We start from the raw sequence: 26,091 nt of genomic DNA on the forward strand, positions 1-26,091 counted from the left end.
ATTAACCATGAACTATAGACCACCTTTTATTGTTGCACTTGTACATTTGACTTCTCCTCTTTTTTTTTTTACTCATGCACTTTGCAATCTGGTGGAGGTTGCTGAGGTAGTTAAACAACTCCACAGTGGCAAAGCCCCAGGAATTGATGAGATCCGTCCAGAAATGCTTAAAGCTCTGGGTGTGGAGGGGTTGTCTTGGTTGACACGCCTCTTCAACATTGCGTGGAAGTCTGGGACGGTGCCTAAGGAGTGGCAGACCGGGGTGGTGGTTCCCCTTTTTAAAAAGGGGGACCAGAGGGTGTGTGCCAATTACAGGGGTATCACACTTCTCAGCCTCCCCGGTAAAGTCTACTCCAAGGTGCTGGAAAGGAGGGTTCGGTCGATAGTCGAATCTCAGGTTGAAGAGGAACAATGCGGATTCCGTCCTGGTCGTGGAACAACGGACCAGATCTTTACTCTCGCAAGGATCCTGGAGGGAGCCTGGGAGTATGCCCAACCAGTCTACATGTGTTTTGTGGATCTGGAGAAGGCGTATGACCGGGTGCCCCGGGAGATACTGTGGGAGGTGCTGCGGGAGTACAGGGTGAGGGGGTCCCTTCTCAGGGCCATCCAATCTCTGTACGACCAAAGCGAGAGCTGTGTCCGGGTTCTCGGCAGTAAGTCGGACTCGTTTCAGGTGAGAGTTGGCCTCCGCCAGAGCTGCAGCTTGTCACCAATCCTGTTTGTAGTATTTATGGACAGGATATCGAGGCGTAGTCGGGGTGGAGAGGGGTCGCAGTTCGGTGGGCTGGGGATCTCATCGCTGCTTTTTGCAGATGATGTGGTCCTGATTGGCATCATCGGCCTGTGACCTTCAGCACTCACTGGATCGGTTCGCAGCCGAGTGTGAAGCGGCTGGGATGAGGATCAGCACCTCTAAATCGGAGGCCATGGTTCTCAGCAGGAAACCGATGGAGTGCCTTCTCCAGGTAGGGAATGAGTCCTTACCCCAAGTGAAGGAGTTCAAGTACCTTGGGTCTTGTTCGCGAGTGAGGGGACAATGGAGCGGGAGATTGGTCGGAGAATCGGCACAGCAGGTGCGGTATTACATTCAATTTATCGCACCGTTGTGACGAAAAGAGAGCTGAGCCAGAAGGCAAAGCTCTCAATCTACCGGTCAGTTTTTGTTCCTACCCTCACCTATGGTCATGAAGGCTGGGTCATGACCGAAAGAACAAGATCCAGGGTACAAGCGGCCGAAATGGGTTTCCTCAGGAGGGTAGCTGGCGTCTCCCTTAGAAATAGGGTGAGAAGCTCAGTTATCCGTGAGGAGCTCGGAGTAGAGCCGCTGCTCCTTTGCGTCGAAAGGAGCCAGTTGAGGTGGTTCGGGCATCTGGTAAGGATGCCCCCTGGGCGCCTCCCTAGGGAGGTGTTCCAGGCACGTCCAGCTGGGAGGAGGCCTCGGGGGAGACCCAGGACTAGGTGGAGGGATTATATCTCTAACCTGGCCTGGGAACGCCTCGGGATCCCCCAGTCGGAGCTGGTTAATGTGGCCCGGGAAAGGGAAGTTTGGGGTCCCCTGCTGGAGCTGCTACCCCCGCGACCCGACCCCGGATAAGCGGATGAAGATGGATGGATGGACTTTGCAATCTTGATGTTAGTTTTTTCTTTGTTGTTTATAGTGTTTTTGTTGTTGACGTGAGTATAGGATGCTTCTCCCATGTTTTTCTTGTTTTGCTTTTTATACTGCACACGAATCTCCCTCCGGGGACAATACAGATTTATTAAATTGAAGAAACGGAAAACTACTCATGATGAAGTTTGGGTGACTCGAGCTAATGCTCTGTTAGATAGTGAAATTAAAAGAACGAAGTAGCACACAAGCAGCATGCTGACACCAGGATTTGTTTTAGGTCATTTCTGATCAAAGGAAGCTTATTTAAGTGAAAAATGAAAGTGGCTTCCAATGGCGTAACGATTTAATAATATGCCTCGTATTTCCTTCCTTTATCCCCAGAGGGATTCTTGTGGCTGTTTGCCATATAAGCCATCTCAAAACTTTTTTTCATCCTGTTCATCAACCACAACCCCCCCCCCCCCTTCCCACCAAACACAGACAGACGCACAATCACTTAAAATGTACAAAGGGCATATCTGTTTGGCTGTCAAGCAGATTTGGGATTTTAATTAAATTTAGAGGAAATTTGGGCCATGAGCCAAGGAAGTGATTACTCCGGGGTGGAGGTTATGATCCAGGTACAGGTGTGACTTTGCTGTTTTTTTATGAACTACAGTGACTAATATAATAAAAGGCATCACTACGTGTATTTTGATGCAGTACATCCAGACAATGTAAACATTTTTTGTTATTCAAATGGGACAATTAGAGGTTTTTGTAGTCTTGGTAAATGGTGTATTTATTTTTTTAAGATTTCATATGGTTCAAAGTTTTGTTTATTAGTTGGTTTTGAAAATGTAATAGTCTGTTATATAATCATGTTTTTGTGTGTAACAATGGGAATATTTGGTCCAAATACTATTTCAAATTTGTCAAAATATGAAAAAAAGGAATAGACAAGTAGAATATACAGAAAGCATTTTTAGCAGCTTTAGATTACACTTTTCATCCTTTCTTCCCTCTTCAAACATTTGTTATGTGTGTAAAACTTTGAAAAGAAGACAAAATCCGACTTTTATGAACCATTAACCACTGTGATTTTCTTCAAAACTTTTTGTACAGTAGTGTTTAGTAAACCCCCCACATCTTTGAATATTTACCTAAACAAATACAAAGTTACAAGCTACACTACCGTCTTTCTGTCTTTCAGTTACCTCCTGTGATTTTGAGTCACTGTGCCACTGGACTTTATCAAATCACAGTGACCAAAGGGACTGGTCAGTGGTGTCACCACAGCAACCAGAAAGCGCTCAGGCAGCGATGATGCCCGTGGCTGATCACTCAGTGGGAAGCTCTGATGGTAAGAGTGCAGAGACTCTCTGGGAAGAAACTAAATTGGTGCTTCAGGATACTGCTCATGTCTTTTTCTTCTGTGAAACATATTCAGAGGATCTTCGAACTTACTTAAGCTCTTTTGAATCAGTGCATCTCTCTGACATTTATTTTGATTTTGTACTTGATACTGTATATCCTTATGGCTCGTCTGAGATTTGTACTAATGTCAAAGCATTTGTTAAATGATTTACAGGAGTGACAGTATTATGAGGCTGGTATAAAACTGTCATGGATGGAATTTCAATTTCTACTCTGTTTTATCACTCTAGGGCACTTCCTTCTCCTAAGCTTCTTCCCTGCCGCTGAGGCCTCTGGGAGATGCGAGTACCACCTAACCAGCCCAGTCTTACCAGGAAATGAGAGGCACTGCATCTTGCAGGTGGCTCTGTTTGAGTCTGGTCCAGCGGTGGGGAACCTCACGCTCCTTATCAAGCCAGTCCACTCAAGTTCAGCTGTTCACTCTGAGGTTCTCAACCACAGGAGACGTGATGACCGCAGGTACTCATACACCCTCGGAACAGGCTCTCCATGCCTCCGCGAGTGCCGTATGTGCAGAATAGATATTTATTATTTAGCATACCATGTCAATTTAATTAGTGTCACAAAGCAAAACCATCCATCTTTATTGATTGAAGTGCTTGTCAAGTTGAGGTCCAGCCTATGAAATAAAGAAAAGGAGCTTAGATTCACTCCAATGAATGGTGAAACAGGCATTCAGACAGGGCAAGGGCACAGAAACTAATATAGTTTACCCCTGTAGTTCTAAAGGTAAATCAAGAAAATGTTTTTTAGCTGTCATGTGGGACAAACTGTAGAATTGTGGCCATGTGGGCACAGCAGTCCCCTGTGTATTGTTTGGAAATGGGGACAGGTATTTCCTATTGATCTAATGCTGAAGTATAGCTCTCTTTAGAGCAGCTAAAAGCATTCATGTGTCCAGATGCAGACCCTGGAAATGAATTTATATATAATTGGTTAGGACAGAAGAGGGATGGATGGGCATATGCAATAAGTTTGTACATTGGCTTTGTTACTGTCTGTGCAGTAATGGACCAAGCAATTCCATTATGAGACACACACACACACACACACACACACACACGCACACACACACACACACACAGTGGTTTCATTTATTTCATTTAGTCAGCCCACTATTCATCACATGACACTCATCTAACCTGTAGATGTAACTTCTAGACACACTCCATTTAAAGCACAGTTCCCAGTGCCATGTTTAACCTGTACTGACTGTTTTCAGAAATAAGCAACTGTCCAAATTGAACCTTTTACCTGCAAAACAGAGGCTTACTGGCCTTTGAAATGGCCCCTAGATTGTACTCATTATCCTCATTTTATTGTATGTTCACAACAGTGAACCATTACTACTCAACTAAATTTACAGTTTCTTTAAAGCTGGGACGGCATGGGCGTATCTTTAGAAATGGACTCTGAGACTAGGATTTGTAATGTGTGAAGTAAAGCTCTATTGAATGGTGGCAATATTGTGCTGTAAAAAGTAATAGTGTTTTATGAGAAAGGAAATATATTGAACAAGTTTGCTAGGCCTTCATAGTGAAAAATAAGAGTTCTTTAAACAAAGTGCTTGTTTACAATAAAATGCCACACAAACAAACTTTGGCCTGAAAGGTGTGTTTTTGTAATTTGTTTCAAAGGATGTAAAGGAAACGCCATGGCAATGCTTAGTTGTCCAAACTTCTAGAAGCAGATGTTAAATGTTCTCCTTTTTAAGATCTAAACATTGACAATTATTTCAATATTGGTTGTTTCTGCTAAGGCATGCTTCACCAAAATATCATGATGTAACATAATTATTGTGATAAACATCATGTTTGGAAAGCTGCAACTGATCTTCGTAACCTGTTTTTTTTTAATGCAATATCTTGAAATGTGTCCATACAAGCCAATAACACATAACGGAAGTAGTGAATTCCTACAGCTGATTTTAAAAGACATTTCTCTGTCATTGGTTGATGCAGGGGTGAGTGGGAGGTTCTGGAGACTGTGATTGGTCAGGTGGACGAGCCCTTTCAGGTGATCCTGCTCTACACTTCCTGTTTGGGAGAAGATGGAGCCACGGTGGCTCTGGACTCTCTGGAGCTCATAGACTGTGCATCAGGTGAGTTCATCATGTTCTATAGAGCTGTGACTTATTGATTGCTCAAACCAAACACTATAGCAGTTGTTTCCTCTGATAAGCACCTTTGACTAAACGGAGAAAGCAGAGGGAGCCAGCTGTACAGTTTGTTTAAACTGGAAACCTGTTGACGTTTCACAGTGACACCAACTATTTTTATTTTTTTTCCACGACGGCTGAAAAGAGAGATACTGAAAAGGGTTCTCTTTGCAGATTAGTTAATTATTAAGATTTCAGTACACAAGATTTTTAATACCTAAATTGAAACAAAGAATTACAGTGACATATAATAGACATTGTGTTTTCCTTTCCTTTTTATAATTACTAGGGCTGTCAATCGATTAAAAAATGTAATCTAATTAATTACATACTCTGTGATTAATTAATCGGAATTAATCGCATACATAATTAACGGTGCCTGAACCGATACTTTTTAAGAAAGTAAAAAAAGAAAAGAAAAAAAGGGTACTAAACAACAGTTGGTGACATTAAAGAACGGCTTGTTTATTGCTAAGGCCATATGGTCAAAATTAAATGATTTAATAATAATGTATAATAATAACAATAACTTATTTAACTAGTAAATTGCTGTTGAACGACAAAAACAACCACCAGATGGGAAAAGGACCTTTACAATAACTTCAAATGCACCACGAGGCTGTAGTTTACCAGTTTCATTGAACGCACCGTCTGTGTTGTTTCTTCGATGGCAGCTGCAGATTGTTACATACCGGAGTTGAATCCTCTACAGTAAAACACAGTCAAACTTTACACCGTTTAGCGTTAGCTGTCAGCATTTTAACCGTGTTTAATCCAAGTGGGTACGCTTCTCCTCGGACCTCGAACCTCCTATGGCGCGATTTTGATGCTAATAAGCCATCACCTCCCGTTAGCATTCCATTGACTGCCATTCATTTTGGCGCCACTTTGACAGCGAATAACTTTACATCTGAAGTGTTTAAAGACTTTATTTGTCCATTGTTTATTTCTAAAGAAACACAACAACGTATAAAAGGCTCCATTACCTTGTACCTCACGTTATGGCTCCGTAGCATGCGTTTTTGTACAAATAGGCTAACGATTGTGTCATAACCACGCGACTTACTGTCGCATAGTAGAGGAATTACCGTATAGTACAGGAGAAGCGCACAGGCAGTTTTGTCTCACATTAGCTGTTTAAGTTGAATTACTAATGTTAACTAGCATTTTAGTTAGCAATAATTAGCCTGTGTCCATGTTATCTCCTTACATATACCTATGCTCTCCGTCTCTGCAAGATTGGGAATGATTGAGATTTCTCTTGGCACAGCTACCAGAAGACTTCCAACTTTCAGACAGGTTGCTCACGTCACATTTACGTCATCTCTCTCAGTTGGAGGCAGCGCAGTAATGCTCGGCGCTCACCGGAAAAGTGCTTCTAATATACTTCACTGGTCTCACGTTGCTCACGGCACATTTACGTCATCTCTCTCAGTTGGAGGCTGCGCGGTAACGCTCAGCCATCATCAGATTTCGGTAGCCAGGGTTGGCAGGAAGAAGATTTTATGTAAATGTTCCAATTAATGATCCAGGCAGCACATTCTCGTCTTCCTCCTTCATTTTACAGTCGGTGGCTAGAACGGCTCTGGGTCAAACGTCAATATGGAATGGATTAATCTGCCTTATTTTTTTTAACGCGTTATTTTTTCTCAGATTAATTAATCGAAATTAATGCGTTATTTTGACAGCCCTAATAATTACAAATAATTCAATGAAAACCTCACATTAAATGACAATTATTTATGCATTTCAATGTTTCATACTCCAAGTCCTGCGATTAGGCAGCTATAGAAGTAGGCTTATTCGACTTCTAGCAGAGTCAAATGTGGTGGACTATTTCTTGGCTGAGAGCGATTGCCAGGCAAGCAGCAGGGACTCCAGGAACCTCTTGTTCCCGGGCCAAGAGAGAGTCAAGCACATAACCCCCTGTAAAACAAATTGTCATTTTTTTACACCGTGTTAATTATTGAGCTGAAGAGGTAATCAGATTTTATTACCTTTGGACAGAGCCAGGCTAGCTGTCTAGTCTTTGTGCTAAGCTAAGATAAGCTAACTGGCTGCTGGCTGTAGCTCATATTTAATGGACAGATATGTACTATATCTACTGTAACACTCGACAAAAAAGTGAACTAAGTGTATTTAACAAGACTGTTACATTCGCAACTTCAGGGTTAAATGACTTCTAAATGTTGCATTATATTAGACTTAGTTCTCCATGATGTAGAGGATGTGTAGTCTTGGTATAATATTTGTGTGGTTGCTGTGATGCAGAACACTAGGTCATCGGGCTGGATGCGGCTTGTGGGGAATCTTTTCACTGTGAAAACTCAGGAGGCTGTATTGACCAGAGCCAAGTGTGCAACTTCCACATCGACTTCTCAGTTGTAACTGAGATGGGTCTGGGAAAGGTTCATTCACAGTTCATTTCCAAAGGGGTGTCACCAACAGATGCCGCTCAAATGCCTCTGGGCGCAATTGGATAGTCCTTCAACGACGACGTAGCATCAACAGCGGCATCAACAGGTTGCTGCGCTTCGGTGGCCGTCATGTTGAATGTAAACAAAAAGCTGCTTGCCGTCGCTGCGCTATCGTCATCGTGTAAAGCCCGCCTCAACGGTTGTGATTGGTGCCTCGATTTGGAAAAATTGGAAAATTGGCTTGAATGGGCTCTTGGCCAGACTGACTTGCATAGCAAATCTCAAATTTGCCGGACGTTCGTCAGGGTTTTCCCAGGCTAGGTTTCCCCTTGTATGATGATGAATCTGCACTGGAGCTGGGTCATATGGAGAAAATCAAATATCACAATATTTTCGACCAAATACCTTGTATCGATATTGTGGCAATATTACTAAGTGACTAAGTGGGTTAAAGTTATAGTGCATAGTTTGTCTCCCCCATGAGGAATTCTAAGTAATGACAACAACACTGTTGGCGCATCTACATGATACAGCCTTCCGCCCCCACCCTTCCTCCACGCAGTTGCTAGTATGCAAGGAGGACACGGAGGATTAAAAAAACATGATGGACTCTTTAGAAGAGGTAATTATCTTCACTCGAGCTTCTGCACGGGAAAGTTACTGGACGACACAATATTCAGAACATAGCCATACTGAGAAATGCAAAGAGTTGTGTGGAGCTTATAGTCTTAGTTAGCTTTGTAGCAACTCATTTGGCATGAATGTGACGGACGTTCATTAATATCAAAAAGTTATGCACTAAAGCTTTAAGGAAAATAATAGAACAGCTAGAACAGTTTGGTGAATACAGGAAATCACTTTACAGTAATGTAGCCTTTAAAACCAGGAAAAGACAACACTTCATATCGTAATATCATAATAATGATACTAAGATATCTAAAAACTTAAGACGATATCTAGCCTCATATATCAATATAATATCGATATATTGCCCAGCCCTAATCTGCACCATTTGACTGATTCTGAGAGTGGGAGTGTGAAAAAATGAAAAGCAACAGATGTGCCTGTGTGAGTGCCTTAGTTTTTGTGATTGTGGGTGGAGAGTTAAAGGGATACTTCACCGATTTAGCATTAAGCTTTGTCTCAGTAGAAACACGGTAGTATTTTTGAATGCCTGTGCTTCCCTCCCTCATGTCCCTCTGAGACCAGAGATCAAAAAAATCTTCCAATGACGTAAAACGACGATTTTTGTGTCATCGGAAGATTTTTGCCCAGAAGCAAAGGACTACAGCCAGTACTAGGAGCTACTTCCGCATAGCCCATAGGGGGTTGGACTCCGGCATTCTCCGAAATTTCATGAACCAAAACGACTGTCAGCCATCTTGAATCCTCGCGTAGCTTAGTGGCTTCTCAGCATCAAAACTTTATATAGATAGATTCATTCCAACTACCGCACACGTGTACCACCAGGATACATTGGTACAGATCAGAGAATATGCAGGACACTTTATTACAGATGGAATACTCGACACAGCTTCGCCCACCTGCTATGGAGACCAGCGGTGCTGCTCGAAGCCTCTGGCCGGTGAAGGGACATCATCAGCGGGGAACGTTGAACGAGTTTGCCTGTGGAAAACTAACGCTAGTCGGCCACCTGTTCCATCAATCCTGCTTGCAAGTGTCCGCTCATTAGACAACAAACTGGACTACATTCAACTTCAATGAAACGCCCAACGCGAGTTCAGAGACTGCTGTGTTTTTTGTTGTTGTGGAAACATCCAGCTACCAGGCCGGCTGCTCTACGCCGGGTAAGACTAGCTAGTGGAGGTGGGCTGTGTTAACACGGACTGCCTGGTGCAGAAATTGGGGTGCTTGTATCCAACTAACTGCTAACTGCTGGTGGAGTTTGTGACTGTTAAATGCCGACCATTCTACATCCCACGCAAATTTTTATACTCTGTGATACAGCACACCAAGCGCTAATGCTAGTAGCTGAACTTTACGGAGCATATCATGTGTGTGCACTAAATGTAGCCTGTTTCGTATGTCGTTTTTATATAATGTCGTTTTCATATATTTTAATTGTGTAACCAGTTGAGCCACGGTGAAAACGTTTCGTGTATATGGTTGAAATGACAATAAAACACACTAAAGTTGAGTTGACTGTCTCACTGTCTGTCTGTAAACGGTAGGCGTGGCTTGGGAGTAGACGCTAAAGCAGCAAAGCAAGTGCATTGTGGGATTTGGTGTCTTTCATCCACATGAGCCAAAAAAACACATTTTCTGGCTTTTTCTCGGCCTAGAAGGCACTAATTTCTAAAAAAACTTTCACATTTCTACTACATAAGTGACCCAATTTAAAGATATATTTATCTTTCCAACGGTGAAATATCCCTTTAAGTGAGGACAGCATACAGATCAGTGTCCTAAAGCAGAATATGAGTCTACTGGCAGGCTATAATGTATTTGCATTATCTGTATTAAACTTTAAATCCATAATAAATTGTTAATTCTTTGACCGGAGGTACTAGATTATTTCTAACATTATATTGAAAATGCAGGGAGTAACTATTATAAGGACATTTGAAGTGCAAAGCCTGAGTGCAGCTCCTGTCCTCAGAAAACTTACAATATGGTTTTATTACCTGGAAATTCTATTGATATGTTTAGCTTTTTTAAGTTATCATCTTGAAATCATGCCTTAAAAATGTCTGAACATAAAATATTATGAAATGTTAATATAATACACCCATTGTGAATGTATTAGTGTTTTGAAATCCCATATTTGAAAAATGTGCTGCAGAAGTGTTTTCAGAGAGTAAATTAATACCTTTAATTTCCTCCGACTTCACAGTCTGAAACATAACAAACTTCCTTTATATCTTTGAAAACATCAGTCATTCCGCACAAAGAAACACTTTACCACACTGAGAATCAAAAGGCCTCACTTTAGTCACTAATTAAATCTGTCTTCTATACAGTGTCGGGCAAGTTACTTAAAAAAAATTTATTACATTATAGATTACTAGTTACTGTCAACTGAAAGTAATTAGTTATATTACAATATTATTGTCTCTGAATTGTAATGCCTTACACTACTTTTGCATTACTTTTGAGTTACTTTTACCAAAATAACCGCGGAAGTATGACTTGGCATTCTAAAATGTTAAAATTGAGTTTACTGCAGCTCATTATATATCCAGTCGAGAACAATATGGTATAGCATAATGACTGTGTAAGCCCCTAAGGCTACTAACAACTTAATATAATAGACACAGTGAAGGCTCATGGCACAATACAAAAAGTAGCAATCACTGTCAGAATTACAAAAGCAGGCAAAGAATCAAAAGCCTAGGCCTATGCATATGAATCACAATAGAGCTAGAGCCCACTATTATGTAACCTATAGTCTAATGATGATAAGATAAACAATCTCTTATTCTTTTTCTTTTTTTATTATTTTATTCTCTTTTAATTCAAGTTCACGGCATAAAGCTGGCACGCATTGGATGACATAGCTTATGCTTTATAAAGAATCAAAAAGTGCTCTTGGAGATTAGGCTTCCTGGAAATATGACTCCGTAATTTCAGTCCAACTTCACAAAAAATTAACATGTAGGTTAAACAAAGCCTATAATTTATTTAAAAAATAAATAAAACACAGGCTAAACAGAGGAATCCTGCTATTTGCCAAACATTAGCTAAAACATAGGCTACCAAATAGAGGCTGGTAAAATTCAGATCACTTATAACTAGACATGTAGCTTATGGCTCTGTAGGGCTGGCCATATTTTTTCAAGAATAAAGTATAAACAGGAAACCTGTTACTCCAGACAGAGGTAGCTGCAGCCAAACTAGGCTGGTAAAATGAATAGAACTATGAAGACACTTATGGCCTAGACCTATATGGCCTACTTATGGTTGTGTGTTTGGGGGCTAGCCTATTCGACTATACCCAGTTGACCGGGAAAAATCTGTTGAAGCACATCAGGAGAAGGCTCTAAAAGCGTCCATCACCAAGACGGTTGCATTTTGGGCTGAGCACAAGACTCCCGAGACTGAAAAGTCTTTCTACTGGTGCACTGGATGGTGTTGGGGCGGGGGTTTTTTTATTGTTGGAAACTAGTGCAGACTTTCCATCACAGGGGCAGAGCTTAAATAAGACATTACCTCTGTTTCCACTGACATGGGCGCATCAGCCATGGCATTGGGCAGTGCATCAAAGGGAAAAAAAGTCCTCCTCGCTGGAGGCAACAGCAGCAGGTTGAGGGACAGCAGGTTGTTAGGGAGGGGCACTCCCTCGTGAGGAGGAACTTGATGTGGTCTCTTCTGGCTTCTTCTTTTGCCCAGCATAGCTTGAACTTGGGTAGTGAGGCGGCAGCCAGTAGTGCATCGTTGGAGTCAATTGTTGCTGCAAATCGAGTTTTAATTGCTCCCATATATATATGCACACTAACCTCTATCTGCATCAATCCAGTGCACAGTCAGCCCCATGAAAATTTTGTTATTTGCACTCCACATGTCTGCTGTTTTTGATACATACTGCTGAGCTTCGATAACTTTCTTCAGCTCCTTTTCCATGAGATCATATGCCTTGTTCAACTCTTTGACGAATGTCTTTCTGTCGCACAGTACATGCTGGAAAATTAAGAAGATAGCTAGATATTAAATTAATGCTGTGCTTAATGGGTTAAATAATATTTGAATACAGGTAAATACATTAACAAGCTTTCTGAGAGCCGGCAATTCTACTGTTGATAGAGGCAGCATGTCTTCAACAATATACTCTGCCACGAGTCTCTTCACCTCTCGGGGTTCAAGCAGCATGGCAGGGCGAGAGAAATTTAATTTCTGTTGCTTTTTCTTCCCAGCTCTCATCCTTGGCATTCTTTCTCTTCTCTATGCCTGCAGCTCTCTGTTAGCTTAGAGTTAGTGTGGCACCGGTCCAGGTGTTTCTTCAAGTTACTTGTGCTAATTCTCGACGAAGAGAGTTCCCTCGGTGTCGCACATAGATTGCACTTGACTATAATGTTCTCTGAAAATAATGGGAGAATGTCCATCTTGCAAATGTAGAATCTTAAGGTTACGACCGTAACCCTGGTTCTCTGATAGCTTGAGTGAGGTATCTCACATATGGGTACGCCTCCCCACGTATCCCTCAGAAGCACTTTCTCACTACGCCAGCCATGATTGGCTGGCCACATCTGACGCGAGACGCGGGGGTGGTCCTCTATATAATCCACAGCCCGTGTGTCTTACCGTCATTCAAGGTAGCAACCTCTTCTCGCTCCACGCAAGAAGGGTGGTCCGGTGAGATACCTCACTCATGCTATAGGTCAGTCCCAACACACACCTCGTCCCATAGCGTACGGTCCATGGTGCCGAACATCTCATCCTGGAGCTCAGCCTGGTACGCCATCAACATGGATGACGCGTTAAGGGCTTGCACTCCGAGGGCCACAGACTTGTATGCCTTGTCGGTCATGGACGACTGGAACCCATCTGTCTTCGACGGGAAGCTAGGAGCAGACGGTGCCATGAGAGCTTTCTGGCTGGGGTGGAGGTAGTGAGCAACCAATGGCTCCACAGGCGGCAGCTTGGATAGCCCCGACTCATCCATGGCTACGCAGTCCAGCGTAGCTCCCCCTGAACCGGGCTCTTTGACGAAAAGGGCTTCGGCCAGGTGCGGGTAGCTTCCTCTAGGCACTCGGGGAAAAGGGGGAGCAGTTGCCTCTCCGCACTCTTCACCTTGGGCAGGCGCTTGCCTTTGTACCGGCAACCGGTCTTCTCAGGCGGAGCTCTGTGCCATGCAATTCCCAGGTTTTCGGCAGCACGTTTGCACACCTCGTGAAGACTCGTGCCAATAGCCGGGGAACCCCCATCGCCGCCTCTCGCATCATCGGTGCTTAGGCTATATGGGGTCTCGGACATCGCTGCCCCGGAGGCCGGTAGGAACGGATCATCTTCGGCGTCGTACGAGAGGATGTTGTCCGACCCATCGAGGGAATCCAGCTCGGCGTCGAGAGTGTCCGCGCACAGCTGTACTCGAGCAGCGGAGCCACTTCATCCATCTGCTCAGCCCAGTCAGCACTCGTGGTAGCCGGGGCTTCTTGGTTTTGACCGTCTGGTGTGGTGAGCTCTGCCAGCATGGGGTCCTCGTCAGTCAAACTAGCAAGGCGAGCAAGCCAACGACGTAGACTTTTCGTGGGCAGGCGAGTGCAGTGAGCACAAGAGCCCGTCAGGGCCAGCGCTTCTTGGGCATGTTTCAGCCCCAGACAGTCGTTGCAGCAGGGGTGAGTGTCCCTCGCGGAGATATTATTCCCACACGAGCACACCCGCGCTAGCTTGGCTTCCTTCGTGGTGGGAGAGGAAGCCATTTATTCTAGCTTAACACCAAATGCAGTTTGGAAACTGGCCAATATCATGTTGCTCTATTATAGCTTTTCAGCTAGGTAATATAGCTTTGCAGCTAGGTGTGTTAGCTTTGCAGCCAGGGATGTGCTATGGCTAATGTTTGGGTAAACTAGCCAATAGCGTAGAAGCTAGTTCAGCGAGCTCTAGTTTGGGGACTAGCAAGCTTGGCTGAGGGTAACCACTGTTTGGGGACAGGCCGGTTATGACAGTTGTTTGGAGACAAGCCTATCTGTCGAATACCACTGAATAGGGACCAGCGCCCGGGGAGCGAGTTGTGTGCTCGGCTCTATGGACAGTTAGCATAGACCCTGGCAGCATCAACGATGTTCGCTCCTGAGCGAGAAGAGGTAATAAATGACGGTGAGACGCACGGGCTGTGGATTATATAGAGGACCGCCCCTTGTGCATCTCGCGTCAGATGTGGCCAGCCAATCATGGTTGGCGTAGTGAGAAAGTGCTTCTGAGGGATACGCGGGGAGGCGTACCCATATGTGAGTTACCGAACGAATGCTTGAAAGAGAACCGTCTGTGATATCTGTCATTTCAACTATAGAAGTAAGTCCAGCAACAGGAAAAACCACACTCGTTTCTCGGAGTTGGTGAATTCTTAAAAAACAACACTTTATTTTGGGTTAAAATGTGTTGTAATGCGCGTTACTGAGATTGTAACGAGTATAATATTACCAAAAATGTATTAGTAATGCATTATATTACTGCGTTACAGCAAAAAGGAATACATTACTGTAATTGCGTTACTTTTGTAACGCGTTACTCCCAACACTGCTTATATACATGTACATTGTGTGATTTAAGGAATAGTTCATTTTGGGAAATGTGCTAATTCACTTTCTTTATGAGAATGAGCAAAGAAAATCCGTCTGTGTGTTAAGAACAGAGCTTGAGTCAGCTAAGCTAGCTTAGCATAAAACAGCTAGCAGCGGGAAATAGATTGGTACTTAATACAAAATAATGCTTAGAACACCTTAGAAAAAACTCACTATTTATCGTGTTACATTTTGTACACAAACAGAAATGCAAATACTACAACTTTTGTTTTACAAATGGAGTTTTGTTTAATTTTACTTTGATGGTGGCTAATTTATTTCCCAGCTTTTTTTCTGCTGGATGCAAAGAGATGGAATAGTTATTGTCTCTCAGTATATCATCTCATGTAACTCTAAGACGCCAAACAAGCCTATTTTCTAGCCTGGGAGAGGTCAGGACACTCTAACCTGCAGATACAGGATAACATCATAGAGTACAGATAGACAGACTAATGCACATGAAAATATGGCACCTCTTGAAGTATATTATTTGTGCTTTGCTGATTTCTCCAAAATGAAATTCTTGCTTTGGGAAAAGAAGAATCAGGGGGAAAGTATGGACTTTTTAGAAGCTGTGATCTCTTTTTTTTTTTTTTTCTGTAATATAATAATCTTACTTCTCCCCAGATGCTCTTCCATTTGGCTCTCACTGTTCGTTTGAGCAGGATGCATGTGGGTGGTCCGTGTCCAACCAGCACTTGGCCTGGAGAAGAGTCGCTGGAGACAAACTTCTGGAGAAAGAAGACATACAGGGTGTCACTCTGCAGAGTACACCAGGTATGTGTGTGTGTGCGTGTGTGCGTGCGTGCGTGCGTGCGTGCGTGAGCGAGCGAGCGAAATGGGCATATTAACAACACATGCTGATTTTATTTCTATCCGTCTAGTGAATCTTGTCCTATTCTGATGATTTGCTAAGGTGTGGAGAGTTGGAAGCTAAAAACTAAAAAATGGCTTGTCACTACATGTTACTTTGCTTAGTGTCAAAACTCATTGTTTTGTTTCAAACAGGCTTTTAATTAGGGGTGGGGGGAAATAATCGATACAGCATAGTATCACGATATTTTCCGTGGCCAAGTACTGATCTCTTATTGTGTGTGTGTTGGTCAGTTTGTCTGCTTGACAATCCCATTTTGCAGCAATACAATTGAAGTGAGATGAACAAACAGAGACATGTATCTTTTTAGAAAAAACAGATGTTGACAAAGTTTCCTTTTGGGGACATAATTTGGAACAATTTGAAGTTGGAAAAAAGGTAATAAATAATGCAATATTGCAATATGTTTAAAATCGTTTTTTACTATTATATTGTGACATAAGTGTTGTGATGATATCGTATCGTGAGGCCCACCCCTACTTTTAATGTATTGTTCTTTCTACAGTAGACCCATATAGGAATGCCTTGTTAGATTACTACCATATGAAGTTAAATGACCATGAAGAGTTCATACAGTATGGATTGTTTAAATCCAGCTGTAGAATATATCCATGCTAACAGGGCTCAAATAGCTTTATATTTAACTCAGTGTTACAACAATCTTTTGAGTTTTTATTTTATAGGCTGCTGGTTTGCGATTAGCAATAAACATGTTTAAAATGTATGACATGATATGATACAACAAAAACTTTTTAAACTATTACTGTATTAGCAGTTATTTATTATGTATTATTAACAGTTAGTTTCATGAGCTGGTTAGCGTTCTGCTGTGTGACATTAATTGTGCACCCCCAGGGCACTTTCTGTTCCTGCAGGTCAGAGAGAGTAATTCCCTTCGAGAGGCGTCCATTCAGAGCTCCTCTTTCCCTCCCCCCGTCTCTACTGCTGTCTGCCAGGTCAGTTATTTAGACAGATACAATAGTTTAATAATTTTTTGATATATTTTTGTTCCCTTCTCCTTGTGAGGCTGTTATTAGGCAACAAAAGATTTTGTCAACATGCTAACTCCTTGCTGAAATTGTCTCTGTTTTTCTGTAAAGATGCGTTTCTCTTTGTACCTGTATGGGGACTTTAATGGTTCATTGCTGGTGGCTATAGAGGAGAATGGGTCCGCTACCACACCACTGGTCTGGGAGAGAAATGATCAGTGGACAGATGACTGGGAAGATGTTGCCCTGCAGCTGACTGGCCTTAATCATGGGTGCGTAAAATGAAAATGAAAGGGTTGAGGAGCAGAAGATTATGTAACACTGACATGCTACAAAAAAAGAACAGTCATGGTCTCTTGTGTAGCATAACATAGGTTACTTCTATCATTCAACTATACCAGCCTCTTTTTCCTCACCTCTTCTTCCTTGTCATTGAAAACCCATATTTCACATCATGTTTTGTTATATTTAGATTAACTTTATTTTTGATCTCAAAACAAAATGAGTACTTTAGATTGACTATAAGTGAGGAACATTGCTGCTGTCATCGCAAGAATTTGTAATCATTTTGAAGATTTGACTTATTCTTCACTAGAAGCTGTTGTGCATGGGTTGGGATTTCATTTCTGTTGCCTTTAACATAAAGACAAAAACTGTAATTTTCAAAATAAACAAATGACATGTGCTTGCTCCAGGTTCCACATTAAGGTGACAGCTGTGTGGGGAAAAGGCTCCAATGCTGATGTTGCTCTCGATGACATTGCAATTGGAGCAGCCTGCTTTGACACAGGTAAGCTGTTGCTAACATGCCATTCAAAAATGCTACGGACCATAATAAAAACGGCACCATGTAATTATGGTTCAGCATATTTGTGGCAATAATTATGTAAAACCAAGTTATAGTAGTACATATAGTAAGTTATGTTTAGTTTAAGTCACAAGTCTCCTTCACCAGGGGGAGTAAACATATAAGTTACTGGTCACACTAGTTTCTCTTTCACAAAGGGAGTCTATGTAACATTTAAATAAAGAAATGTTCCTGTATTTCCCTTGCTGCACAAATGGAAGATTGAATTCATTAAACAAAATGTAGATTTGGCTGCTAAAGATATACTTGGTGTATATATTTGACCAGTGGTTACTGTTATTTAAAGTTGGTTGTTTTAGTTTGGTTGGTTTGTTTTCTAGATATTTCTGTTGATTAGCCCTGTGTCACTGTCTTATTCTAGATGTAGTTTTTGTTAGACTCATGCCAATAAAGCATATTAAATTGAATGTAGATGTAAAACATAACTTTGTTTGGCTTATGGCTATAAGGCTAACAATGCCCAATAAGGCTATATGTCTTATAAATGTTACCCTATGTCTCTCTTTATTATTAGAAACTTTATGAAATCAAACTGTTACTGTCCTCAGTTATTAGTTTGATGCCTTGTTTCAATGATTGTTTTTGACATGAGGGTAGCCAACATGTAATGCTTTGCTGCAAATGCAGCACTGCAATATGGCAAGAAAACACAGATGTATGCATTGGGTTAAAGGGATACACTTTTGGAGAACTACATTAAGTGAAACCATGGAAATAGACAAAATGCACAGTGTCTGTATGCTACATAGTGGATGAAGAGGACTGAGAAAGTGAAAAATATATTCATGATGTTTTCCTGCTCAGGAATGAGTCTCAGGAAATGTGTCCATGTTCTTCCAATATACCCGTCCCTGAATTTTTTTTATTTCCCTTGATCCGTATTGCTTTGTGTCTGAATATAATTTATGCTTCAGTGATATGCGGATGTTTAACTGTGACTCATTGTCTCTCTCCCCACCTTTCACTAATTTGGCTTCCTTCCTCTCCCCAGATCTGAACTCTCTCCTGCCAATGGCGGACTTAGAGGATTTCTTAAGCCCCCTTCCAGAGCCTTCATTCTCGGGTACCGTTATACCATGGGAATTTTCAAAGCCTACCTCTTCTACTATGTCATTTTTAATCCATTCTGCATGCAGAGTTTACATACCAGGTGGTAGATTGTACACACGCAATTTCTCTTGTTGCGTAAAGCTTTAGTATACCATATAAGCTGACCAGAAACTTTTACTGCGTTCAGCGCTTATGTACCAGATGGTGAATGCAATTTCCAGGGACTCTTTTAGATGTGCTGTATGTGTGTTTCTCTTCTCCAATGTCCAACTGTTTATCTTAGTCTTACATATTTCTTTGCATTTTTTCTCGTGTTTTTGTTATTATATATTTTTCCATTTACTGACTGACTGACCCACCAACCCATGTCAGTGTTTTTCTCTTTTTTGTCTCCCATTTTTCTAGAGGTTTCTTTGATGACATGGTGGTTTAACTCATGCGGTGCCAGTGGCCCCCGCGGCCCGACCCAGGCCCAGTGTGACAGTACCTACAGGAACAAAAATGTCAGCGTCACTGTGGGGAGGGAAGACCCCTTGAAAGGAGTCCAAATGTGGAGGGTACCTGCTACAAACAGATATCTGTAAGTGATGGAAGGGGATGTCTTTAATGCTCATCTCAGCTTTAAGGTGGAAATCAACAGGCTGGTCCTTTATTTGTTCAACTGAATGTCTGGTGATATTCTATATTTTTCTTATTGTCAAATCCCATGAGAAGACAAAAACTCACAGTGAATCCTACTAACAAATACTGTATTGCCTCTGTAGTCAAAGCCTGATATAGCTTATTACTCTGCCATTGACCTTTATTTTTTTCCAAAAACTATTAAAAACACACAAATGAGCCACAAAGCTGCACTGGGTGACATGTTCTTTTATTACGGTGAAGTCGATCCACATATGCTGGCCTGATGACGTAAATACTCACTAATGCAGCTGAAAAGTCCTCAGGAAATGCACTGTGTACTTCTGTCAGAGTAACCTTTTGCTAAAAACTGCAGTGTCCAGGTGGCATAGGACGGTGTTTGTGACTGGTTAAAAAAAAAAGATTTATCCATTAACAACTAATGAGCTTGAATGTGTGAGCCACAGACAGGGCAGGGAAGTCAGAAAATATTTTATATAGGTGTGTGTGTGTGTGTGTGTTATAATGGACTAATGCATTGCCAGTTTTGGTCTTTTCATAGCGTTTTTTGAAAATAACAAAAATATAGCCAGTCTTATCCTGTAAGAGCAGTGATTCCCATGATGCACAATGTCCAAGTTCCACTGTTTTTACATTTTTCTGAATGTCATCCATACTTCATTTCTATGAGCTTAGTCATAGAAAAGACAGGCTGGGCTTGGCGACCATTTAGTGGTGTGTCTGCGTGCTTGGGATTTAAATTGTTCTGGCCATGCTCAGTGTAACTGATTGTTGTCCTGCTAGATCATACTTCAGGCAATTTGATTGTCTTTGCATAGACAGTCATGGGAACTCATTATCACGCTTGCAACATGAAATGAGGCAACAGAAAAGTGGCAGGATTAATCGTACAGGATATACAAGGTGTTGAATTACTTTGGCTAGATTAAACACATCTGTACTTTATGCCAATATCAACACAGAGTGTCTGTTTGTAATAGGACATCTTTATAAAACAGCAGGTGACTGTGTCTCCTTATGTGTGTGTTATAACAGACATCTATTGCTGGATTGCAACCTATCCATCTACTGTGTAATATACTGTGGAGACTGAGCCAGAAAGCAATTTCCTTCAGTCACAGTATTTAAACCCCTTGTGGTGCAATGATCTCCCTCAGGATCTCTGCTTATGGGGCTGCAGGAGGGAAAGGAGCCAAAAACCACAACAAACGCAACCACGGGGTCTTCATATCTGCCATATTTCCTCTGGAGAAAGGAGATTTACTTTACATCTTGGTGGGCCACCAGGGAGAGGATGCTTGCCCGGGGGTGAGTAGGACGATTCGAGGACCAGCTGGAAGGATTCGTTGAAGTGTGTGCTGTTTCACTGGGATATCTTTTGCCAGGGAGAGGAGAGACAAGAAAGTGACCTAGATCAAAAGAAACTTGCCTGCTGGATTGTGAAGACTGCTTCTTTCTCTAAAACTCAAATCTCTCTCTTCCCCTGCGGTGTAGAGAAATCCCCACACCCAGAGGATCTGCCTGGGAGAGTCGTCGGTGATTGAAGACAACCTCAGAGGAGAGGCTGGTGCGGAGTGGGCTGGGGGAGGAGGCGGAGGAGGGGGAGCCACCTACGTCTTTAAGGTGGCAGAAGATGCTTGTGTTGTTTCAGTAGTGTGTGTCCTTTATGTGGGTTTGTTTGATACCTTGTGCGGCTTAAGACATCGACTTGACATTGAGACATTGTACATGCTGATAGGCATACAAAATGTCTGTAAGCATATTGAAACAATTCACTATAGTCCCACACTCTAATCCACAGGTTTAAATATAGATCGGACCTGCACTTAAAGTTTGAAAGCTATTGTATTATAGAATTGGCACTAGAAAAATGTTCACTTGTCCCTTCTATTATGATCTTCCATCCGTAATAAACTGGGAGTTTCCCATGTTCAATTTGCTTTCCTGCTGAGACTGATGCTTTGTCAAAACCCCCTTTAGATTTGCAGTGAAATGTTGAGATGTCGAGCATGTACATAGTTGAAATTGCTTCAAATTTACGTTGAATCTGTCTTGACAGATGGAGGGAGGTGAGCTGGTTCCCTTGTTGATTGCGGCTGGCGGAGGAGGAAATGCGTACCTGGAGGACCCAGAGTCCAGTTTGGACCAGATACCACTGGAGCAGTATGAAAACAGCACCATAGCTGCCAGTACTAATGGTCAAACTGGTGCTGCAGGTATTATATTATAGGTCATACTATTACAAGTGCGGATCTACTGTTTATCTGTAGTGGTAGGCAGTCACTTTCAGTTCTATTATCAGGTTTTGAGATATCTGACTTGAGATTAGTCCCTCCACCAAAATACATCACAGCATTGAAAAAAAAAAATCTCTTTCCAGAATCATAATGATCCACAGTCCTCATTCCTTGAATCAATGCAGTTTCAGTGAAAAACTTTGACAGTAAAGGCTGTAAGTAATTTAGAGTAACGAGAACACAGGGCTTTTGTAGAGAAAAAGGTGTATTACAAAGGTGACGAGAAATTTGTCTATTCAGAATATTTTTTTTTTTTTTCATTTGTAAACTCCCCGAAATCATTGCAACTTGATCAAAGTTCCCAGGTTGAGCGCAGCAGTTTTATGTAAAAGCTGGAGATGAAAGTAGAATGACAGAATGGTTGAAAATTATTATAGTTACAAAACGAGAACACTTCTCAACTGGTTCAACTTTTTTTACTGACACATTATGGTATATGGACAACACAAAAGAAAGAACACAATTAAACATTACACAGTATATGCAGTATCAGTTACATATAAAATATCATTCCTGATGACACTAAGGTTTGGCTGCAGACTCGGGTATATATATACTTTATGATCACAAGAGAGGTTAAGTGTCCTAGTTAAGAATGTGCTCCTGTTTTTCTCATGTTCTAAAGTGCTATGAGCCAACATGTTCATTTCTCTAAAAGGTAGCGTTAAAACCTGTTTTTCGAGATGTGTTGGTTGAAGGCCACGAGAGGATTTGTTTTGTTCTGTATACACACACACTTGAAGCAGCACACGTTGGCATGCATGCATGCTCTCACGCTGCAGGGTGTGTTTGGCCTGTGGATAATGGGGATCTGTCTGGATCGCCTTTTTTAGTTTCCTGACATGCTGAATGAATACATTTATGACAGGGAGGTCTCTCTTTGCTCCTGGAAATGCCTGCTGGAACGTTGTCAGTAAATCCCTTCTGACCAACAGAGTCTCAACATAAACCATCTATCAGCTCAGAAACCTCTGTAGGTTTGTTTAGATAAAGATCTGAGTGTCAGGGGAAATATGTAGCTCTTAGTAGTGTGTCGTGTGTGAGCTGTGTGGTGAACTGTTTCTGGCAACCTTGAAACAAAATGTGATATGGCTGAGGAACTGCTGCTGGACGTGATTTTCTGCTCATCAGCGTAGATTAGAGGCCATGATCAGCTGTTGGTTGGACCTGTCGACTCGTTACATTATTATTTATTGCTGAAGGGTCTCTGTCTCCATCACTGCACTGTGGCAAAAGTTAAATTCCCACTATAAGGGGCCGTTCGGTATTTATGGAATGGACCACCGGAGGAAAATAGGGGAGGGTCATGTCTTTTTATTCTTTGTTGAGGGGAGGGTCATCCAATTTTTTTTTAGTCTACGGGGAAGGGTCACTCAACTTTTGTATTCATGAGTAGAGCAAAATTTCAAAGTGGCTTGTTTGGTGCATATTTATCCATGTAGCTCCATGTAGCTCTCTCAGTCTCGGCCCCTATCGCTAGCAGATGGATCCCTTCCTATTTAGTCAGCCAGACCTGTAGCTTTATATACCGTGGGATTACCCAAACTGAATAAATCCCACGCGCACATATAAACACAAAACTGCTTTGCTAGCCCAATCATGTTGTAACTAAGACATCTGCTGAAAAAATAATTGTATTCATTAGCATGATTGCCATACTGCTTAGTTCAAAAACATCCAAAACACCGTACGAAAACATAGCTGACCAGATGCAAGCTTTTATTTTGAAAAGTCAAAACTTGGGCGCAGACAGCACCAGCCGGCAGCCGGGAGGGCATGAGACGGGAGGTATATCCTTTCGGTCCCGGTGATTATTTGTAAGTTATTTGTGAAAATCTGCAAACGACAGCCTTTTCAAGGCATTTGAGAAGGAAGAAGTGGTAACATGCAAGCTCCCAAATTGACGCTCATCTGAGAAATGGAGTTTTGGATAATGTTCAGCTTCAGCAAGCTTACCTATGCTAAAATATACAATGACTGAGGAAGCCTAGTGATGAGTCCATAGCAACCAGTGTTGAATTACCCAGTGTGCTTTGTTGAATGGTTTCAATGTTTTATTGTTTTATTTCATGTGAATATTAGTTCACTAGATGAGTAACTTAGTATTTGAAGTAATGCAGTAATGCATGAAGTGCATTTAGTTTCCATGCTTATTGTGTTTCCACAACAATGTTAGTGAGTAAATCTACTGAAATGGCCACCACACCATAACAGAGGATTGTGATGCGTCAGATGAGAATGCAGAGGTTTAGTCACATATGTCATGGCTGTAGAAAAACAATGGGAAACTGTACATCTTTGCTAAGTGCAAACCAGTACAATAAGTTGTTGGGGAGGGTCATCCCTTTTCTCCCAATCATTTTGGAGGGTCATCCAAAATTTAATGCTGGGGAAGGGAGGATCAGGTCTATTTTGACTAAAGGTCCCAAAACTCCTCCGGTGGCCCCTTCATTAAATAATGAACAGTCCCTAAATAAATATAAAAAAGTGTGGCTGTCAGTGACATCCGTGTGGATGGCTGTAAAATGATAAACAAAAGGCAAAAGTAACAAAGACCTGTGTTCTAGTGTATATTTGGGAGACTGAATGACTCACCTCACTATTGATCCTCTCATGTCTGCCCACCAGCTGCCTGTGAACAAAAACAAAGAAACACAACAACACTAAAAAAATTGGTGGACATAACAAGCTCTGTGCTGACTGTCTCCTCTTGTTTCTATGCTGTTTATCTCTAATGCTTCACTGAAATCCCCAGCGGGTCTTCCCACAAACTTAGTCTCAAAGACTGAGCTCATTCCTTGGAAAATCTTCCCTTCTTAAGGCTTATAGTCCCTAACTCACAGAGCAGACTCAAATAACAGGGGAATTCAATGAGATAGAGTAGTCTGACTTGGGGGTCCAGCTAGCTCTCTCTCATTGAATTTCCCTGCTGTTATTTGCTCAGTCAGATCAAGGACCGCCAGTAACAGCTGACTAGAGCCAACGCAGCCTGCCATGTTACAGAAGAGGCTGGCGAGGGTGAACCACTGTGGCTGGTCCACGGGAGGAGCACAAGTCTATAAAAAAAAAAACAGGTATCTTGGCTTGTGTTGGCAAATTTATAGGAGTGTGCTAGCTCTACTTTACCAGCCAGCTAGTTGCTCAAGTAAAAGTCAAGAATAAGAATGTGTAAAAAAACAAACAAAAAAAAACAGCCTATATACAGTATACTCTACAAGAAGGAAGGATATGGTTTATGAACGGAGTCAAATCATTTGGCGACCTCTATGAAAAGAACATACTTAAATCTTGCGAACAGCTAAAAAGTGCCTTTAACTTCCCTGGAACACACTTTTTTAAATACCTGCAGATCAGACACTTTATTAGTTCACAGAAGAATGAGCACTTAACGTCTTCTGCCTCTCACCCAATTGACATCATCTTAAAAGACATCCAAAACCTAAGGGGCTTTGTGTCCCTAACCTACGGTAGAATGTTGGATCTTTTTGGCAAATAATGTGTTAAAATCCCGGGTCACATGGGAACAGGATCTGGATCACACCTTTAGGGGGTAGTGACTGAGAGGCAATATGTGCAGAAGCCCAAAACTTCTCCTACAACAACCGCCATAAGCTCTTACAGCTTAATCTTATCCATCGTATTTATTACACACCAGAAAGACTTCATAGAATGAACAGTGCTATCTCAGAAACCTGCCCTAGGTGCAAGACAGACACAGGCAACCTGATGCACATGTTTTGGAGCTGTACAAAACTAACACACTATTGGGGCTCCATTTTGGATATACTTAAAAAGGTCATAGGAGTCGAAATTCCTCATTCGCCAAGACTTGTTTTGTGGAGGAAAAATATACGCTTCATCAAACTAGCCTTGATTGCTGGAAACAAGTGCATTGCTATCATGTGGAAAAGCGAACCTCCCCCTGCTGTCTCCTTATGGTTGAATGGCCTCAGAAAAAAATATGTTTAATCTCAAAAAGAAACCTCATCTATTTATAAATTGCTGGAAGGACTTTAGGCAGTACCTTAATAATGCGCTCCAGCCTGCTGGGCAGCCTATTCCATTGGTGTTACAATAGGCAAGGAAGTAACTCACTTCACTCTGCTACTTTTGGTGCCTTAGCTCCCTGACTTTGCTGTGCTCGACTGGAATTCCTAGGGTTTTTCTTTTTTTTTTTTTTCTCTTGCCTGGTATCAGCATTATCATTGTTACTAGTAATACTACTGTCATTATTTATAATTATTACTATTTGTTTGGGTGTTGAGTTATAACTGCAATTACCATTACTGCTCTCTTTATTTCCTTTCCTGAGCAATGCAGGGTTGGGTTTTGGGGGTTAAAATATGTTAAAATGACATGGTCTTTTGTTACACCCTTGTGTATAAAAATGTCAAAGAAATTGTAAAAAAAAATTAAATAAATAACTTTATGACAGATCTGCATTACAAACTAGCATGGAGTTTGAAAGACTACCAGGAAGGGTCTAACAAAAGACACTATCCATTTGTTTAATGGGAAGCGTATTTG

The 26,091-nt window shown here is 41.8% G+C and overlaps 1 protein-coding gene across 1 annotated transcript in view; it reads left to right on the plus strand.

Annotated features, from left to right (window-relative positions):
- Positions 1-2,831: 2,831 nt before the first annotated feature.
- ltk (leukocyte receptor tyrosine kinase) overlaps positions 2,832-26,091 on the plus strand; it is a 46,070-nt gene continuing 22,810 nt past the window's right edge. Inside the window, exons 1-12 of the mRNA XM_078278125.1 lie at positions 2,832-2,957; positions 3,262-3,490; positions 4,993-5,132; positions 15,472-15,621; positions 16,574-16,674; positions 16,819-16,979; positions 17,403-17,497; positions 18,567-18,638; positions 19,031-19,205; positions 20,425-20,575; positions 20,762-20,890; positions 21,327-21,483. Of these exons, the coding sequence (XP_078134251.1) occupies positions 2,918-2,957; positions 3,262-3,490; positions 4,993-5,132; positions 15,472-15,621; positions 16,574-16,674; positions 16,819-16,979; positions 17,403-17,497; positions 18,567-18,638; positions 19,031-19,205; positions 20,425-20,575; positions 20,762-20,890; positions 21,327-21,483 (1,600 nt within the window). The 5' untranslated portion in view covers positions 2,832-2,917. The remainder of the gene's footprint in view (positions 2,958-3,261; positions 3,491-4,992; positions 5,133-15,471; positions 15,622-16,573; positions 16,675-16,818; positions 16,980-17,402; positions 17,498-18,566; positions 18,639-19,030; positions 19,206-20,424; positions 20,576-20,761; positions 20,891-21,326; positions 21,484-26,091) is intronic.

This window comes from Sander vitreus, chromosome 20 (genome assembly GCF_031162955.1).
Source record: "Sander vitreus isolate 19-12246 chromosome 20, sanVit1, whole genome shotgun sequence".
NCBI lineage: Eukaryota > Metazoa > Chordata > Actinopteri > Perciformes > Percidae > Sander > Sander vitreus.